Raw genomic sequence first — 20,540 nt, 5'->3', positions numbered from 1 at the left:
ATATGCTAGAAAGATTGATAGAAACGGTCCACATATAGATTAATACCAAAATTGAACATTAAATTTTAATAATAACGGAATTCTGAAGATGTTATCTACACAATAGATATGGCTGTACTATAGCAAATCTCAGTGTCAGCAAATATATCCAAAAAAACTTACACGGAACACAGAAACAACAATATAAGAAAATTTGTATACCGTATTAAAGGAAGCCAAATAACGATCCACCAACAATGGTAGTCTTGAAATCCAACGCAGAATCACTATTGGCAACAGGTGCTACTTCGGATTTAGTAGGCAATTGAAAAGTAAAGTTCCCTCTCGACGAACAAAAACCAAACTCAACAAGTCTTTGGTAATTTGTGGTAATTTGAACATTGAAAACGGCGAATACCACAGACGATGGAACGATGAGCTGTACGAGTTAGACGTAGTTCAGAGAATAAAAAGACAACGGCTACGCTGGTTAGGTCATGGTGTTGGAATGAAAGAAAGCTGTCCAGCTTTGAAAGAGTAAGATGTAGTGCCCGCTGATGGAAGCAGACGAGAAATACCTCCACTACCTAACATACAAAATTTCTAAATACAAAAGATCGCCGCCCCCCTAATTTTCCGCAATACGTACGCCTCAGTCACCTACTGACGGCACTATTCGCAAAGATTAGGAGTCACAATGTCTTTGAGAAGTACCAGCAACAACTATGCTTTGTGTTCCAACGCAATTGTGTGCGTCTGAATTCAATTATCAGGCAACTATTGTAGACTTATTGGTGCTGATGTGGGACCCAAGGAAACGCTCGTAATTAATATGAAATAAAATGTTGTAGACAATCAAGTATATGCAAAGGAAAAACAACCTAAAATTCATCTACAATGCAAAGAGAGCAATGCAACGATTTGCAACGCTGGAGTCCCCTACCAGGTTCGATTAACACCGAACGCCGACCGCCCGGTTTTTGGATCAGTTGTGTACCGAGGAGGAATGCCGCAGCAAGCAGCTGTTTCAGAGCGTACTTGTTTATATGTATGTGAGTGTGAGTTATCATGTGGAGCAACACGCCGACAGACAAGCGCACACAAGCCAGCCCACCAGGCGGTTAGTAAAACAAGCCACCAGCAAACACATTTGCGCGCTGGATGAGTGTGTGGTTTGTTGTTGGAGTAGCATAGTTCAGTAAAACGCGTGTACGCCCTCTCGAACCGCCCGCTAACGCATTGCCTCTGGCGCTGTACACAGTGACCGGCACTCGGAAGCCGATCGCGCAGTCAAGCTCCACGGAAAATAGTGATTATGAGTTCAACGGGTGAGTAACATGCAGGGAAATGACTGGATTTATTTATTACTTTTTGTTCATTGCTCATTCAACTGAGTCGTAACCAGAGTTGCCGTTTTGCAGAGTCAAACAAAGTTTTCAATATAATGGGGAGGTTATAAATGTCACAATTCAGATTATGGCTAATAATAATCTGAAAATATTTCCAATTTCAATCAACATGAAGAAATTAGTGAACAAATGTAAAAATTTCGTATAGTATAATTATAATGAACTCTTTAAACTCTGAAACTCGCTGAAAAACCTAAATTTTTCATAAAAATTTTGGTACACCATTTATAACTGAAGAGCGAAGGAGCCGATGTCGAGATCTCTAATATGTAGAATGCATCCCCGCAGCAATAGAAGAAGTAAGCCAATACATGGAAATCTCTCCAAATCCAACTATAGTACAAAATTTAGTATTTGTGGACGCCTTGGTGGCAACACTGCATGTATCTGTTGCGGGCGATGGCGTTGCTGACGGGGTGGTTGGTGGCTGACCGGCTCGTGTGTTCTGCCGCATGAAAGTTCGCTGCCACTCCGTTGCCTCCTCCACTGATTCGGCATTGCGTGTATTGACGATGCACCACCAAAGCTCAAGCAATTTCAGTCAACTCGTAGCGCTCAATGTGGCAGCAACAGCTTTGTTAAGCTTTCTGTTCTCTACGCTTCAGTCGTATTCGTCGATTCAACACAATTCAGACGTAGTTTCGCGTTGGCGGTGCACTTATTTTATTGGTTTTTTATTTTTATTGTTAATCTTTAAACAGTTGAAAGTGTTCTATTGTTTTGTTTTTCTGCGGGATCTGGCTGTTCGACTTTTTGTTTGTATGTAGTTTGGAGCAGAGAGATTTGCTCCAAATCGCACGATCAGTTGCCGCTGCTCGTTAGTCAAAACATAAAACAAGTACGAATTCCGAAATAAAAATAAAAACATAAAGTGAAAACAAAAGGTGCTATAGGAGTGGTGGCAGAGTTGGTGTTAAAGCAGCCGTGCTGTGCGAATAAGCCAAAGTAATTTAAATAGAATTATCGTTTTTTCAAATAATAATACTGATATATCCGACTCTTATATGGAGTTGTAATTTAAAACATATTGGTTATTTTGATGAACAAAATTTTTTTTCTTTCATTTTTTACTGTTATGTATTATAAACTTACCGTCATTCAAAGTATGTACATATTTTCTTAGATATAAAATCAGTTGTAATTATGAGTAACTATAATATTCTAAGGAATAACAATGCTGACTACGTTGTCTCCCTTCTTATTTGTCATAATTGAACCATAAAGTGTCAAGGAATTCATAAAATAGTGAGCAATCATAAAAAATATTGATATATCATAAAATATGACTGGAGTGTTCGAAAATCGTGCTTTAGAAATTAGAGTTGATTTCTAAGTGTTAGATAATGCCCAAAGTATTTTGATCAGAGGAGTTTATGAACGAATTCACTTGAATGTTCCCTTTTCAATATATACAAATTAATTACGTTAATTACTAATTACTGTTTTGTTGGTGGTTCCATGCAATTAGTATAATTTCTACAATTCGTATGTCTGATTCGAAAGGTTTCTCCTGAAAATCTGTCACCGTTACTTTGCATTTTAAGTAGTTTTGGTATTTAAAAATTGCTCTCTTAGTTGCTTCTCAATTTTCAGTCCAACTTATCCATTCCTTACTTGTCTACGTGCCTTTATAGACCTCCATACTTTTTATATGGAAGTGTTCGCTTATTAATTTCTTTTGTTCTTTTTGGATTTTCGTTTTATTTGTTTCCATATTTGTCATACTACTGTTCCTGAATTTTATTGGTTTAATGTTATTGTATTTATTCGTCATGTCTTCTTTTTTCGAGTGTTTATCATTCTCCATATTAATGTGGTAAGTAACAATGACTTCAACTGTCCGCCCGCCGACTCTATCTGCGCTGCACATACACATGCTTCATTTTATTTACTCCCCGTTTGGTTTGTTTGCCGTTTGGCAGTCAGTAAGCGTCAATGGCAGCGTCCGCATGAGCAGCCGCACCCCAAAAACCTAACTATCAACCTAGACGCACATTCCCTTCTTCAATTGCCGTTGCACTCTCTTCGTGTCCACAAGCAACCCACCACATTTCGCTATTCCTATGGGCAGAGAAATACAAACCGTAGCCGCCACCCGCGCCACCGGTTGGTGCGAAGCAATTGGAGTTTGGCGACCTCGAAAGCTTCAAACTGCCAGTCATTCATATAGTCAACGCGCCGTTTGACTTTAGTCAATACCGTATTAAGCGCTGTCGTCTGTCGTCTGTTGTTGTTGTTAATTAAAATATTTACATTATTATTAGTTTATTGTAAATTTTGAATAAACGCTTATCGGAAAGCAAAACATGCGCTGACGCTCCATTCTAATTTATAATTAAGAAATGTCTGCATTCAAATTTTACAGCATCGGTATCAATTGCATTGCCCCCTCTCTTTCCTATGCCTCTTCGCATCGCCAACCGAAGTGACTGCAGTTGCAGCGCCATGCTCTCAGCGCTTCGTTGCACGGCGCTCTTGCTTCTATCAGCTGCCAAAACACAATCATCCAATTATGAGCAGCCAGCCTGCCACATGCCATCAAACAACAAATACCACGGAAATTATTTTGTAACAACAATATGAGGCATGGAAAACAACTGTTGAAGTTGAAGCGCTGGCGGCCGAAGCCTCAGACGCCTCCCCTCTGCTTTGCCATTAGTGATGGGCGGCTCTGATGACGGCAATGCTTTTCGAAACTCTAAACAAATTAAATCTGATCGAGTGTGCTCCGGCAGCTAAAGCATTAGGCAGAAGTTCTTCGTTGTAAACCCAGTCAACTAGTTTGTTAACAAAGTGGTTGCCTGCTGTAGTTTTTCTTAAGTTTTCTTTGCGACCGACAAGAAGCACAGTGTTGTGAAGAAAACATAATTATATATAAGACAAAACTTTACTTGGTATAGGAACTCAGTTTGTAGAAGACTTTTCTTTATATTTGACCTATTGGACGATTTTTTTAGTTGGAACCTATGGCCGGGTTAAGACCTCGTCCTGCATGATGCTAGTCGACACCCTAACACTACAAAACGCAACCGCAATCGACTGTAAACCTGTGAGTATTAGCTAGCCTAATGAAATATCAGTGCAAACGGTATGACTATTTGTCTGAAATTTCCTCCGAATCTCTTTTAAATCATATGTGTCGCACCAAATTAAAATGATAAAAAAATATGGACCGATGATTCCACTGGCCCACAAACCACATCAAAATTTTTTTTTTATGTCAGCTCTTGAATCTCTTCAAGTGGCTCTTCGTCTCAAATGCAGCAATTGTGCTTGTTTACATACCCTAAGCCAGAAATGTGCCTCATCGCTGAACAGAATTTGGCTCGAAAACGTCGAACACATTCTTTACAGAACGTGAATATTAGCTGTCATCGATTGGCTAACTGCTATAGACAAGCCAATCGAACAAACTTTCCAAATTTCCATATAAACTGGCAGCACTGAAATCGAATTGTATATACTTAGTCGCACTGAACTCTTCAACCACCGTCTATGTCTAACGTTTTCTGCAACAAATTTATTTTTTATTAAAGTTTTTTATTCAATAAATTCAATACAAAAATACTGACGATTTATCTTCACTTGCCCTTTTCAATTTCAAATTTGTGTATAACAACACTGTCCAACAAATGAAGACTTTTTGAATGGAACAGAATAGCGACCCCATAATTCTGAAAGGGTATATTGAGTAGATCATTTTTGTAGAACAAACTTATGGTCCAGCACGTCTGAGTTTTTTCTTACAGTGGGTCAAAGTTTTCATTGTTTGGTCGAAGGGAGCATTATACTATATGAAAAAAATGTTGTAAGTTAATGTTTGAGAGAATTCTTATGGTCAGAGTTGTATTGTGGAATTGTATGAGGATTATTTTAGTGGAAGATCTTAACCCTCTAACTGGTTTTTTTATGGGTTAATTTGACCCTTTTTTCGAGAAAATCAAAAAATATCCTTTAAAAAAGGACATTTAAGGATTAAAATATTCTACTAAATTTTTGGCGGAAAATTTCAGTGGGGGTCACCAAAGACACCATTGTTGTAAGCTCTTTACGATTGATAAAAAAATTATAATAATTATTATAGTAGTAATTATTATTATAGTATGTACATATTTTTTTTTTGCTTCAGCAGTAGTAGGACAATGGATTAAAGATTAAACTTAATATGCTTTCCTGTATTTAGCTTGACGTGAATGTTTCGATGTGTCAAGGTTTCTGTACAAGCCCCATACGTATTCAGCAAGCATTACAGTTTGGGATTTCCCTTTGAATCTTTCTTCCAATACCTTTATATCCTGATGAAACCTTTCACCGTGTTTATCTGAAACCGCTCCAAGGTTTTCTTTAAAAAAAATTTAGATGAGAGTGCAGAAAATTCAGCTTTAGTGACATCTTAACGCCAATATTGTTAAAACCGATTAGCATGCTTTCAATATTTTCTGCATAGTTTTATGCTTTTGAGTTTCCAAGGAATTCTGATATAACCAGCTGCATAAATTTCTTTTGCATATCCGACAGATGACCATAAAATTCTACATCTTGTAATAATTTTCTTATATCGGGTCCAACGAGCATTCCTAGAAAAGGTAGTTTACATTAAATGAAATATATTATTTCTTAAAACCGTATTTTACCTTCTTTTAATTTTGCTGCAGATAATCTGGGGAAAATTGTTTTAATGCGTTTGAAAGCATATCCTTGTGTATTTAAGCTTTTTATAAAATTTTTCACCACGCCCAACTTAATATGCAGCGGTGGAAGTATGACCTTATCTTTTGGGACAAGAGATTCATGGATTACATTTAAGTCACCAATAATATTTTCTTTACGTTCTTCGAAATATTTAATATGATAATGGCTGCTGGTAGCTCGTGAATCCCATTTACAAAGAAAGCACATATATTTTGTGTATCCTGTTTGCATTCCAGTCAATATTGCAATCATTTTGAAGTCTGCGCATACTTCCCATTTATATTTATAGTATTCAATTTTATTTAAAAGATTTGAAATATTTGCGTATGGATGCTAATTTCCATTGTGCAGTAAAACTTAGTACCGCCTTTGTACCAGGTCAAAAGACCACTTTCGCAAGTAGTACATACAGTTTTTGGTATCCAAGCTTCACATAAAAATCGTATTCCAAAGAAAAGAAAATATGGTTCTTCAATTGTAAGGAAACTCTTTCTTCTGCTTTGAAGGTGCGTAAAATGTCCACAAATAAAACAAAACCAATCTCTTAATTTACAAACAGAATCCGCCATGTTTCTTTAAGCTTTAATTGTTCTTTTTTTATATTAATTTTAGTAAAAATCACACCCGATATGTACTGCTTAGTAAGTCAATTATGCTTAATTTTATCACACCCGATTTGTAAGTCACAGCTGACTAGACGCGAGAACTCAGTGTTTGGCCCGGCCGAACTTGACGACGTTTTCACCTACTTTGTATATGTTGGCGTGTAATTTTGCCAATTAATCGTAAAGAACTTTATTTACAACAATGGTGTCTTTGGTGACCCCCACTGAAATTTTTCGCCAAACATTATCGTAGAATATTTTAATCCTTAAATGTCCTTTTTTAAAGGATATTTTTTGATTTTCTCGAAAAAAGGGCCAAATTAACCCATAAAGAAACCAGTTAGAGGGTTAAGATCTTCCACTAAAATAATCCTCATACAATTCCACAATACAACTCTGACCATAAGAATTCTCTCAGACATTAACTTACAAAATTTTTTTCATATAGTATAATGCTCCCTTCGACCAAAAAATGAAAACTTTGACCCACTGTAAGAAAAAACTCAGACGTGCTGGACCATAAGTTTGTTCTACAAAAATGATCTACTCAACATACCCTTTCAGAATTATGGGGTCGCTATTCTGTTCCAAAAATGCTGTTGGACAGTGCAATTTTTATTATTTTGACAGTAATTTGTCCTTTGAGCCGTTCACAATAGTAAAATTGTTCTAAAATGAGTAAAACAAAACTTGGTAGCACTCAGCCAGCGACGATTGGAATTTTAATGAGGTATTCGCATACTCTCCAGCACGAATTCAACTAGATATCTTTGTTGTTGCTTTCACATGTAAAATTTTTGACAGGCGAGCAGCGCCCAAAGATACCGAGCAGAGAAGTGACCAATCGATGGCAGCTATTGGTAGTAAAGTTGAACAATTTATAAACGTTGCTCAGACGTAAGTCTTTCATTGATGAAATACCAAACAATACTGAACAAAAATAACATGACAGCTTAACATGCCTCACGCATGATCTGAATAAAACTGAAAAAATTACCTCTACTTGGATCAAAAAGTTTACTTATAGCTAAGAGAGGATAAGAGTTATGTATGTTAACGTTGTAACCAATTTAAATTCAATTCTGATTAGGTGAGGAAAAGGTACTTTATCTCTGAAGTATATTATATCTTAGTCATAGTCGAGTTGGAGAAGACATATTTTACAAAACCACAACTAAAGGTCTAACTTTCATCGTAACTGTAAACGAAACCTTCTCCTCATTCCGTTTATAACTTTGCGACATTTTCTATTAAGTGCTCTCCAAAAATGGAAGCCAAACGAAATTTTTATAAGCTCTATTTCTGTGATGGTAGCTCTATTGCTTGTTTTTTCTTTGTTTCTTTTTCTTTGAAAATTATTTTGCCAATTTTTCGATTAGGCACACTGTGCGGCAGCACATATGCCAACCTAACAGCCATGGAATCGCAAGTGCACACACACTCCCATGGTAGTTGAAGTTCAGTCTACCCGTGGGAGTGTGGCATGTTGTTGAATTAGATGAGCATCTGCTATGCTGCATCAACGCCTGCGTCTGTTGCAATTTGTTTATAGCTTCCGCATTGGGAGTCATCATCATCATCATTACAAATACAATGGCCGCAGGGACAAAAACAAAACAACCTAAAAAGCAACAGAAAAGTTAGTATAAAGCGCTAGACACGAGAGTGTATATTACTTGTGCACACGTACTACAGGCGGAAGTGTGCGGCTAAAGCTGTTTGTTGCCACAAACACATGTGGCCTTTTGTTTATGTTTTAATTAATTGTGCCGTTAATTGTCGGCTTAACGCGTTGCGCATGTTTAGAGCGCATACATCGCGACCACATCGTCTGCAATATCAAATGGAAATCACACTGTCAGCCGCTTGTTTATTGCATTTAAATTAGTTTCGCGCTACCGACGCGTCAAAAGCTTTAAATCACCTCAAACAGCCATAATTTCATATTAGCCATATCACATAGATCGTGCAACGGGCTCCTCGCAGCACACCCTTTTCCATGCCCTTGCCCTTGGTATGCTCCCATTGATAACTAACTAACTGGCTAATTTGAAATCATTTACAGGTCATTGTGCCTCCCGCGATAGCGCTTCTAAGTCATATACATGTGTATATATGTACAGTCGACTCTCGTTAATTCAAAACTCGAGGGACTCTTGAAATATTACGAATTATCGAGTGTTTGAAATATCAAATGGTTCGAAATTTGTGAGAGAAAATAAATAAAACTTCGAATTACTAAGTGTTGGTTAATTTTTATTTATTAATATAAAAATGACAAGAATTAAGAGGTACATTCCTGTACATACATGTATTCGTAATGTGAATTAATTAATCTTTCGAAAGAACTTTGTTATACTGGTTAGCTTTAAAGCACAATTCTGCTGCACACTGCTCAATAACTTTTTTTAAAAGAAAAAGTGCATTTCAGGCATCACTTCACTTTCGTTTTATAGACAGAAGCTTTGTATCAAATTTCGCCATCGGTTAGTGAACCTGAGACAGCAACATTTTCATCCACTTGAACAAAATCAGAAAAACTCACCCCGCTGATGTCAACTAATGGTTCTATTGCTAAAAAATCTTTTGCGACATCACTCTTCTTCTCACCTTCTTCTACTTTTTCGATTAACTTTTTTTTTTCAGCAATCGTCAAACATTTATACTTCCTAGGGATCATAAATAACGCTAACTTTTAATCTGCATACCAACGAAAGAGTAACAGTAACTGAATAACTAAACAAACTAATTCGTGAGAAGTGTGTTCGTCAAATAGTCAAACTAATCATAACAAAAACATAGGCTCGTGTATCTTGATACAAGTTTGAACTTGTCGCAAAATGTACTTACAATCTTTCCGCCTCTTCTCTCTGCAACTTTGAATTGTCGAGTGTTTGACGCTGATGAGTTCGAATTAACGCGTCGTTTTGTTAAATAGCAATGATTTTTTCATTCGAATTACCAAGTGTATGAAAATGTATTGATTTAGTTCGAAATATAAAGAGATTTAGTAGGGAACTCGTGATAACTTTGAATTATAGAGAGGTTCGAATTATCGCAGGTTTGAATTAACGAGAGTCGACTGTATGTGTCTATTTCTATTTGTTATTGTTATTAAAGGTTGGACATGTATTCATACATATTAGAAGTACATATGTATACACATATGTATGTATATAAAGCAGATATGAATGAAAAATGAAGGAGTGCCAGTTGGTAATGGCTATGCGAATTCACCCCCAGCTGTACAGTTTGGGCGTAATGAGAACAATATGAAACACACACATACACATATGTATATGCATAGTTAGTGATTTAATAGGGCAGCGGTTATGTTAACTGGTATTGAAATAATCGAATACTAATTCAGCGGAAATTACATTTGAAAGCATGATTAGAAAATAACATTTAAATAATGTATATATACATACATACATACATATTGATACGACGTTTCGGTATACAATTACATACATATATACAGTTGATGACAGAAAATTAAAACATACATATGTACAGTGAACCAAAAAAAACTTGTAGAGAGAAATGTTTTGACTTTGAATTTACATATCTCTTAAACTAATTAAGATTTTGACTTGCAGTGCGTTTTATTAGTATTGGTTATTTAAGAACAAGTAAGGTGTTACCGAACATTTTATACTTTCGCAATTTATTCATTTAAATTTATTAATATGACAAACAATTTGACTCATATTCGGCATATATATGGTATAAAGTCCATTGAAGGTTTGAAAACCCTAATATTAAGTATATGGGGATAGATGAAGTTATGACCCGATTTCTCTCATTGTTGGCAGGGAGACATATTATTAGAAGAAACATATTCCCTCAAAATTTCTTCAAAATATCTGAGAGACTTAACTATAATTTCTGTAAAAAATTGGTTAGAAGTACTGAAGTCCTCATATTCGATATATAGAGTTTTGAAAACTTATGGACCAATTTCGCTGATTTTTAGAAAGGCGTTGCCACTATTTAAATACAGTTTTGTGCCGATATCTACACTAGTACTAACTTTATACATATATTGTAAAGTAAACAATTCAGACCGACTTCAGAGTTCTTGTATATGGAAAGTAGGCGTAGTTGTGAACCGGTTTGGACTATTTTTACAGCATATCATTGGGAAGCTAGGAAGATATTATGAACCGAATTTCATTGAAATTGGTCGAGTAGTTCCTAAGATATGGTTTTTGACCCATAAGTGGGCCGAACCACGCCCATTTAAAATTTTGTATACCATTTTGAGTGCAGCTCTTCTGTACCATCTTTATAACGCAATTTAAGCATTCTGGTGGTTTTCCTTACTGAATTAAAGCATTTTTAGTAGTTTTCTACATAACCTTTGTATGGGAGGTGGGCGTGGTTATAATCCGATTTCCATTTTTGGACTGTATAAGGTAGTACCTAAAAGAAACGACTCTAGAAAGTTTCCTTGATATAGCTTTGGTAGTTTACGAGATATGTACAAAAAACATTATCCAAAAAAATTACATCCACATATGCCCCTTCATAGTGCGATCCTTCATACCACATTTTGCATTTCAATACCTTAATTTATGGCTGAGTTATATATAGCTTTTATATGTTTTCGTTTATTGCCATTTTGTGGATGTGACAGTGGTCCGATCTTCGAACTTGACCTTCTTATGGTGCCAAGAAATACATCTTCCAAGTTTCATCAAGATATCTCAATTTTTACTCAAGTTACAGCTTGCACGGTCGGACGGACAGACATACATCCGGATTTGACTCTACTCTTTACCTTGATCATTTTGATATATATGTATAACCCTATATCTAACTCGTTTAGTTTTAGGACTTACAACCAACCGTTATGTGGACAAAACTATAATACTCTCGTAGCAACTTTGTTGCCTTGCTTCCAATCTTCTAATAATATAATGCACTAAATTTCGTGTAAGTTTAAGAAGGGTATTTGTCCATATCTCATGAAAAACAGACTTTACCTAAGTTTTACCATTAACTTTAGGCTCTGGTACCTTTTCTCTATACAGGCCCGCTGGTATTTGCCTATATTTTCTGGGGAGAATGCCACATTACTTTATTCACGTTGTAGAATAGCCATTCCGCAACCACTAAAGCGGAATGCTTTGGGTCGTTATCCTGAGGCAGTAACCACCATTTAAGTTAAGTTTACTTGCTTACTGAGCCAATTTATTTTTTTAATATTGTTAAGTATTCCATTATTTTCATTATGCATTTGCGCCCATGCTAGACAGTATAACTTAAAGTTTTATTTTACAGCGCTTCTTCCTCCTCGCGCTATACAAATCGACGATTATTAGATCCAAATATATTTAATTTGTACACATATGTAATATTCACTAAATTCCAAAGTTGGTTATCACGTGGATATACTCCCTCCTTGGCATATAGTATACTTTTGACAATTTTTTTCTTCGGCAAGTGTGGCTTCTTTCGTGGTGTATATGTACGTTCTAAAATCGAGTGAGTGCAAAAAGTTCTGCACACTTTGAAGAGGGAATTTTCTCAAATTAAGAAACGTTTGTTGTCTTTCAAATTGAATAAATGTTGAAATTCAAATTTAAAATTAATATTTTCTCCAACGTTTGAGAATTTCAATTCCAATGTTTGTTGGGTTGATTCTTTGATAAAAACTACTTAATTTCATTATATTGTAAATTTTGAACAAACGAATTCTCTTTTAATTGTTTTGCCAAACAGTCACAAAGAAAATACCTGTTTCGAATTGAAATTCGAAATCAAATGAAATCGTACGAATTGTAATTTCCAGAACACGCCTGTATATAAAATTTAGTTGCGCATAAAATTTTAATCAGGGTTTCTTAGATTATCAAAAATTAGTAAAAAAAAAAAATAAATAAAAAACTTTCACTTTGAGAGAGACACTTTGGTAAACGAAGTGTTGGATCCTTTTGGTACATGTTTTTCCACGCCCGTGGTTATTCGCTTGCTGCATTTAGATTTGGGTGTCTCTTTGAGGAACGTCAGCATTTATTTGAACTATCATATTGTTCATTGTTATACTCTCGCAACAAATGTTGCTAAAGAGAGTATTATAGTTTTGTTCACATAACGGTTGTTTGTAACACCCAAAACTAAACGAGTTAGATATAGGGTTATATATACCAAAGTGATCAGGGTGAAGAGTGTAGTTCAAATCCAAATGTCTGTCTGTCCGTCCGTCTGTGCAAGCTGTAACTTGAGTAAAAATTAAGATATCTTGATGAAACTTGGCACACTTATTCCTTAGCACCATAGGAAGGTTGCTTTCGAATGAGCAAAATCGGACCACTGCCACGCCCACAAAATGGCGAAAACCGAAAACACATAAAGTGCTATAACTAAGCCATAAATAAAGCTGTGGAAATAAAATTTGGTATAAGGGATCGTATGGGAAGTGGGAGTGGCCCCGCCTCCTAATATGTTTTTTGTACATATCTCGCAAACCAATAGAGCTATATAAACCGAACTTTCTGCAGTCGTTTTTTTTAGCCACTTCTTAATACAGTCCAAAAATGAAAGAAATCGGATCATAACCCACCTCCCACCCACGCCCACCTCCCATACAAAGGTTAGGTTGAAAATTACTAAAAGTGGGTTAACTCTCTAAGGAAAAACGTCAGAAACACTAAATTTCACATAAGAAATGGCAGATGGAAAGTGCACTCAGAGTTTTTTACAAAATGGAAAATGGGCGTGGTGTCGCCCACTTATGGGTCATATCTCAGGAACTACTCGACCGATTTGTGAAAATGGGCCAAATCGCTTCACAAGCACGCCTACTTCCTATATACCAGAACTTTGAAGACGATCTGAATCGTTTACTTTACAATATATAAAGTAAGCACTAGTGAAGATATCGGTGCAGAACTTTGCACAAATACTATGTTAATAGTGTGACAGCCCCATTCTAAAAATCGCCGAAATCGGACCATAGGTTTTTAAGGCCCCATGTATCGAACACGAGGACCGCGGTGCTTCTAACCCAATATTATGGTTTCCAACTTTCAATGGACTTTATACAATATATATGACGAATATGTGGGTCAAATTGTGTATTATATAATATAAATAAAGTTAAATAAATAAATTTGCAGAGTATAAAATGTTCGGTTACACCCGAACTTAGCCCTTCCTTACTTGTTTTCTTATACAACTGTCTTCGTATTGTTTTTATTACTCCTCGCTCTTTAGATGGGCACTGCGTGTTGGTTGGTTGGTAGAAGCCGTCTTGAAATAGGTCATTCCGAAAATTCGCCCAGAAGCCGCCGTTAATTCGCGTCTATTTCCTTTTTACCTCTTTTTTACCCTTAATAACCAATCCCCAAAAATAATTGAATTCAATGAATATGGTACAGTGTAGTGTCTCCTATTATTTTACCACAGCTGTATATACATACATACATATATGTATGCATATATACCACAAATTCAAATAAATTCCGTTCTTATATGTATAAGTATATATGTATTTTGATTTACTCATATTGTTACTAAATAAAAAGTCTAGAATCAGCAAGCAGTGACGTCATTTTTAGTTGATCAGAGATCGCCAATATGTAGTGATTCTTCGTTTTGCTTTTTGTTGCATTGTATTTTTATTGTTCTACACACATGTGTTTGTTGTTGTTTTTGCATTCAATTTGTTTACTCACAATTTCTGTATGTACATACAATGCATATATGAAAATGTGTAAACATATGTTTTCCGAAGTAATATTTGGGTCATACATTTTAGGGGATTCTTGCGCCGAAGTGAAAAAAAGTGAAGCATATTCCAATCGAATCCATTCCAAGTAAAACAATTACACATTTGTATAGTACACACACTCATAACTTTCGTGTTTGGTTCTTTCCGAAATTGCTTTTGTTTGAAATTGTTTTTGTTTATCGCATTTATTTATTGTCATTTCATGCCAGTTCAGCGTTCAAATGCATAGAGCACAGTCAGTGGCAAACGCAAACGGATCGAATAGTATTGGCTGAGGAGTCAATGACAACATTTTTGCGGCAGCTGAAATACAATTAATCAATTATGTGCTACGTCATTATAACCGGCGGCAGTTTGGTCTGGTTTGTACTAAGCCTGGTGGCCGACATGCTAATCGCCTCAGCGATAGTCACACCCAAATGGTTGATCGGACCAAATCCGACATTTGTCAGTGTCGGTGCCAGCACTACCGCTCGCCTAGCAAGCACCTCAACGCAAAACGAAACTCAATTAATGTTGCCTATACCCACGGTCCGTTATCCCTCCGTGGGTATTTACACTCGCTGCAAGGTGATGCACAACTATGGCTACCACTGTGGTCCCTTCGATTTGGATGGCTTCGCGACCGACAGCAATGTTTATCCAGCAGCATGGAAAGCCACAATGTTCTTCATGTCACTGGGTTTCGCGGTGCACTCCATCACGGTGGCGCTGACGCTGATAACCTGTTGCCGACAATCGGCTTTTGGCAAAAGCATACACAATATGACGGGTTGTGCACAAGTCGTGTCAGGTGAGTCGTTCTAGCATTCTACGAATTTCTAAAATAGCGCATGACGATATTTTCGCACAATGAATTCGGTGCTAACGCAAATGTTTTAATGTCTTGCAGCAATAAGCATCATGTTGGCGCTTTTTCTACATCCGCTAGCATGGGGCGCGCCGCGTGTGCAACTGCTATGTGGCGCTGATGCTGAGCCATTCTATCCAGCAGGCTGTACTATTGGTAGAACTAAGTCAAATCATATGCTCATGCATTTCATTTATTTCTAATCATTTCAGGTATTTCCTTATACTGTGCTGTGGCCGCTGCGGTGTTTTGTTTCATTTGCGCCGGCATCAGTTTGAAGGCCGAGTCATCCAACATGCGCATGCGCGTAAAGCGGCGCGTTGAAGAGGGCAATCGTTTGGTGTGCATTCCATGAAACCGACTCTCTATACAATGTTGTTTATTCGTCAAACAGTCGCTTCGGAATATTGCATTTCGTATATTTATCGAATAAAACTACTGTGGTGTAAATTATTTAATATATGTATGTAAATGTATTTTAATAGTATTAAGTTCCTTTATTTTTAGTAATTTAGTTTAAACATTGTAAACTATTGATTACACAAACTCAAGTGACATATTTTTTGTATTGACATACATAAGTGTACTTATATTTAAAGCATCACATGCGCAACTCATTTTTAAATAAACTTATAAGCGTGTATATTAACATTGTATAATGTTTATAAGAACAGAAACCCAAAAAAGTTTTCGAATAAATCCACACATACAATTCATGCACCTATTGTATAATTGTTTACTTGTTGAGGTTAGCAAAGTTTAGTCAGTATTTCAAGTAATTATAATAGTTTGTGAAAATATCACAACAGTTGATATAACTTACATTTATATGTAGACTCACAGAAAAGTATGACAACTAGACCGTACTCTCTTCTAATGGTAGGAACTTTAGCGAAAGCATCAAATTCCTTGCAAGGTCCGTAAAAAATACAACAACAGCAACATTTATTAACAAATTTACAGAAAGCTTAGAATACTCCATTCAAAACAAAAAGTAATTTTAATGGCTGTGTTGAACTACAAGTATTTTTGATTAATTGAATATAATTTCTCAGTATTTATACTAGTTATACGATTTTTAATGTTTTTCGAAAATAAACCACATACACGTATCATTTCGGTACTACAATACAAAGGAACGAAAAATTTCAATATTTTTTTCAAGTTTAAAACACATTCTTTAAATTGATAATGCACTGGTTGTTTGAATTAGAAATCAATTTCCAATGAAATTTTTTTGTTAATTTAAATAAGCACATCTACGTAGTTTTTAATAATTTCATAAGCAGAAATTACACATTTTATAGTATATGTAGCGAATATAACTAAAATTTACAATTGATATACGTCTATTTTCGTTTTCCTTTATTCTTTTTGATTTTGCCCTCTGGTGCTGTCGCATTTACTTGCGCCTTTGTTTTCGGTATGTAGACACCGTGGTTGGTGATCTTTAGATGTGCAAAGAGCTTATTTTTAGACTGAAAGTTTGCATGGCAAGTGACACACACATGTGAAATTGCAGAAGAATCGGTATCATCTTTTTCCTTTATCTTGGCGGGTTTCTCTTTTGCTTTAGCGGAAGATTTTGGAATAGGTTCATCATCGCTTTCATCTTGTACAATTTTCGCATCTGTTGTCGTTGTTACTTTTTCATCCAGTTTGGTAGAATTAGCCTTTTTTTCTTCCACGATAATCTTTTTGGCTTGTTTTTTATTTTTTCGAGTTGGTTTTTTACTTTTGTTATTCCAGTCCTCCTCATCACTTGTATCCAATTTTGCTTGAGCCAGGAAGTCGGTTGGCAAAGATTCCTCATCGTCCTCATCAACTGTTGGTTGTGGCTGAGATTTATTGAGTTTGTTGCTTTTTCGTAACTTTTTTGTCTTTTTTGATTTGTCATTTGTCAGTAAGTCTTCCTGTTTACAGGAATCTTTTTCTTCATTATGATCCACATTATCATTTCCACATAAATCCCTATCTTCTGTTGGCTCAATAGGATGCTCATCTTTAGAATTGTCAGTCTCTAATACATCTAATTCACTATCCTGTAATACTTCACTGTGTTCCTCATCTTCATTACCATTTAGAAAAGCTTCTTCCTCTGCTTGCATTTCGAGTTTCATACGTTCCAATGCTTCCCGGTGTTTTTTGCTTGTTTCATGGTTTGCATAGGCATTTTCGTTCTTAAATGCTTTATTACAGGCTACACAATAGAGATCATCTACATACAATTGCTCGTCGCCCGACTCTAGCACATCATCTTCATTTTCCTCATCTTCTTCATCGTCAGTTTCGGTTTCTTCATCGGCGCTGCTGTCTCCATAATCTTGTGCCAATTGCTTTAGTTGCGCTTCATACTCATCGTTGTTGTGATGACCGATTTGTTTATGATTTTGACGCATTTCTTCCACTTCACGTTGTCGCTTGCGAATTTGCTCCAGTCTATTCTGCTCTTGCTTTTTGCGATTGAGCTCAGCTCGTTCCTCCAGAACTCTTTTGTAGGCTTGCACACGTTTATCTCGTTTGCGAACAAATGAAACTAAATTTCTGACCTGCAATGATACAAAAAGGTATTTTTTTATTTTTTATCTATACTAATATTATAAAGCTGAAGAGTTTGTTTGTTTGTTTGTTTGAACGCGCTAATCTCCGAAACTACTGGTTCGAATTGAATAATTCTTTTTGTGTTGGATAGTCCATTTATCGAGGAAGGCTATAGGCTATATAGATAGGATGCGAGGAAACAGTGGTAAATTTGTAAAAAACGGGGGAAATTATTTATCTTTTAGGGCTTCCCTTCCTTGCGCTGCGAAAGCGGTTCAAGATACACAAAAGTTATGTATGAAAGAATTCATATGTTTGTAGTTGTTTTCAATATAGTACATATTTTTTTGTTTTAGTATATTACTTTGTTTCTAATAGTTTCACAGTAATTAATCCTTTTTTTTGTTTTCATGTTTTGTTGATACATCATCTAGATACATTACATTCCCTACCAATTTTTGTAAATTTTGTGAATCAAAGACCGAACTCATGGAGATGGTTTTCCCAAACATTGCTCAAAATTACGTAAATCTCATTTGGTTAAGCGAACGTGTTATATTGGCCGCAAAAAATGTTGATGTGAATGAAATGAATTTTCAGATTCAAGAGAAAATAGCTGGCGAATTGAAGAATTACATATCAGTTGATCCCATTACTAAAGAAGATTAAGTTGTCAATTATCCAACAGAATTTTTAAATTCGCTGGAATTGTCCGGCTTACCTCTTCATAATCTACAATTAAAAATCGGATTAGTTATTATTATTTTACGGAACATAAACCAGACACGTCTGTGTAATGGCACCCGGCTTGCGGAGAAGAAATTATTGAACAACGTCATCGAAGCCACAATTTTGAAAGGGAAGTACGAAGGCGAAGATGTTTTAATACCACGCATCCCCATAATACCGAACGATATGCCATTCAGTTTTAAACGTTTATAGTTTCCAGTGCGGCTTGCATTTGCAATGTCAATAAATAAATCGCAAGGGTAGTCGCTAAGTGTATGTGGCATCAACCTAGAAAATCAATGTTTTTCACATGGCCAATTATATGTCGCCTGTTCCCGTGTCGGAAAACCATCAACATTATTTATTTACGCTCCAGAGCATAAAACTAAAAATATAGTTTATCAAAAAGCGTTAGAATAGAGAGAAGCAGTGAAGGGTATAAAGGCTATTAGTTGCTTTCTAGAGCGCGCGTGATTTTGAGCTCAGTGTTTACTTCAAAATGCCCAGTTGTTCAATAGCGATTTGTAAAAATATAAGTGAAATTATTGAACCCTACGGAATAAACACTATTATGAAAATATAAATTTGGTTTTTTTGTTTAACAAAATTAGTAAAGTCCTTTTTAGGTTTGACGAGACCAAGGAAATAGGTATTCATTTTTATATGGAGGATATTATAGATTCCAGTTCAAATTGAATAGATACGCATATATGTATAAGATAGCTCAGTTATACAAAATAAAGTAGTGCCTCAAATTTACGCTAAGGCGCTACGAATTTCGCCAGGTCAGCTAGTTTTAAATAAAAATATTAGTTACCAACCACTTACCTCTTCATTTCTTTCTCTCCGCGCCTTTTGCACAACCTTTTTCATTTCTTTTTCCACCTCACGCAATATTCGGCGGTCCCTTATCTCCTTTACATCATATGGGCAAAGCCACGTATACGGTTTCTTTGTGCAATACGACTGCCAATAGGCATAAAAAGGTGCAACGACTTCCTCATAGCTGCTCTTAGAATCACCAAAGCTGGGAATTTGTTCGATATCGCTGTCGTCATCCACAAATTCAGCATCCTCTGCAGCAAGCTTCTCGAATACCTCTCTATAAACGGCATAAAAACCCTTTTCGCCATCCTCGTATCCACGGAAACATGATGAAGTGAAATATTCGAAAACATCCAAACAGTTCTCGGTGTAGTCCGAGTTTTTGCCACGCAATATTTGATCACGGTGGTTATCGTACCATGCTCGTTCTTGTGCATCAGACAGCACTTCATAAGCTTGCTGTATCAACTGGAAACGTTCTTTAGCCTCCTCTAGCGCATTGAGATTTTTATCGGGATGCCAACGCAATGCCAATTTGCGATATGCAGACTTTATATCGGCATCCGTTGCATCTCGTGCAACTCCCAATTCTTCGTAATAGCACTTCATTACTTTGTTTTAGTAAGTTGCAACAGACCTTTGCAGTTAATTTCGCTAATCCTTCTTAATTTAGAATAGAATATAATGTAAACGTAAAAGTCAGCAAATCCAAACAAACACACCGCAAATTCACTTGCACGATTTTTTGAAATTTGCAATTACACCATACATAAGGGAGATGTCAAACAACCAGCTGATTTAGTGGTGTTGCCGTATCGCGTGAAATATTTTTATTTAAATTAAGAGGAATTTGAGATGGCGAACACAGTCTGTTACATATGACATTTTGTAATTAAATTTTTAATGTAATTATCAATTATATAAATATTAATAATTTGCAAATAAAAGCAGATATATATTTTTTTATTTGAGGTTTGATTTTCACAATTCCTCTTATTATATTTTTTATCGAATGCGACAGTAGAATATAATATTATTTCTTGGAAAGGCCATTGAAGATATAAGTCGGTTTTTGTCAATATTGATCTTGAAGTGTTTATTTATAATGATATGTGGATCATAGGCGTAATTGTCTAGAGTGTTGTCCAATTCAATAGCATTCGTTCTAT

General features: G+C 35.9%; 2 protein-coding genes across 5 annotated transcripts; one reads left to right on the top strand and one right to left on the bottom strand.

Moving 5' to 3' along the window:
* The first annotated feature begins 1,920 nt into the window (after nucleotides 1–1,920).
* LOC105216898 (LHFPL tetraspan subfamily member 2a protein) lies at nucleotides 1,921–16,000 on the top strand. 4 transcript variants are annotated; one of them, XM_054233300.1, is made up of 4 exons: nucleotides 1,921–2,333; nucleotides 14,636–15,219; nucleotides 15,319–15,423; nucleotides 15,489–16,000. In XM_054233300.1, the coding sequence occupies exons 2-4, from the start codon at nucleotides 14,751–14,753 to the stop codon at nucleotides 15,629–15,631; spliced, it is 717 nt and encodes a 238-aa protein (XP_054089275.1). In that variant the 5' UTR covers nucleotides 1,921–2,333; nucleotides 14,636–14,750; the 3' UTR covers nucleotides 15,632–16,000. The 4 variants fall into 4 exon arrangements, with proteins under 4 accessions (XP_054089275.1, XP_011189950.1, XP_011189948.1 ...); XM_011191648.3 differs by having other exon boundaries at nucleotides 1,923–2,333; nucleotides 14,641–15,219; nucleotides 15,319–15,432; XM_011191646.3 differs by having other exon boundaries at nucleotides 1,923–2,333; nucleotides 15,319–15,432.
* Nucleotides 15,680–20,190, bottom strand: LOC105216899 (dnaJ homolog subfamily C member 21). The gene is made up of 2 exons (XM_011191651.3): nucleotides 19,375–20,190; nucleotides 15,680–17,825 (listed from the first exon to the last, which is right to left on the bottom strand). Exons 1-2 carry the CDS (start codon nucleotides 19,978–19,980, stop codon nucleotides 16,626–16,628), a joined length of 1,806 nt encoding a protein of 601 aa, XP_011189953.1. The 5' UTR covers nucleotides 19,981–20,190; the 3' UTR covers nucleotides 15,680–16,625.
* Between the last annotated feature and the right edge of the window lie 350 nt (nucleotides 20,191–20,540).

Source organism: Zeugodacus cucurbitae, chromosome 6 (assembly GCF_028554725.1).
Source record: "Zeugodacus cucurbitae isolate PBARC_wt_2022May chromosome 6, idZeuCucr1.2, whole genome shotgun sequence".
Classification (NCBI taxonomy): Eukaryota; Metazoa; Arthropoda; class Insecta; order Diptera; family Tephritidae; genus Zeugodacus; species Zeugodacus cucurbitae.
Note: the sequence above shows the minus strand (reverse complement) of the source record. Positions and strands in the feature narration are given on the sequence as shown.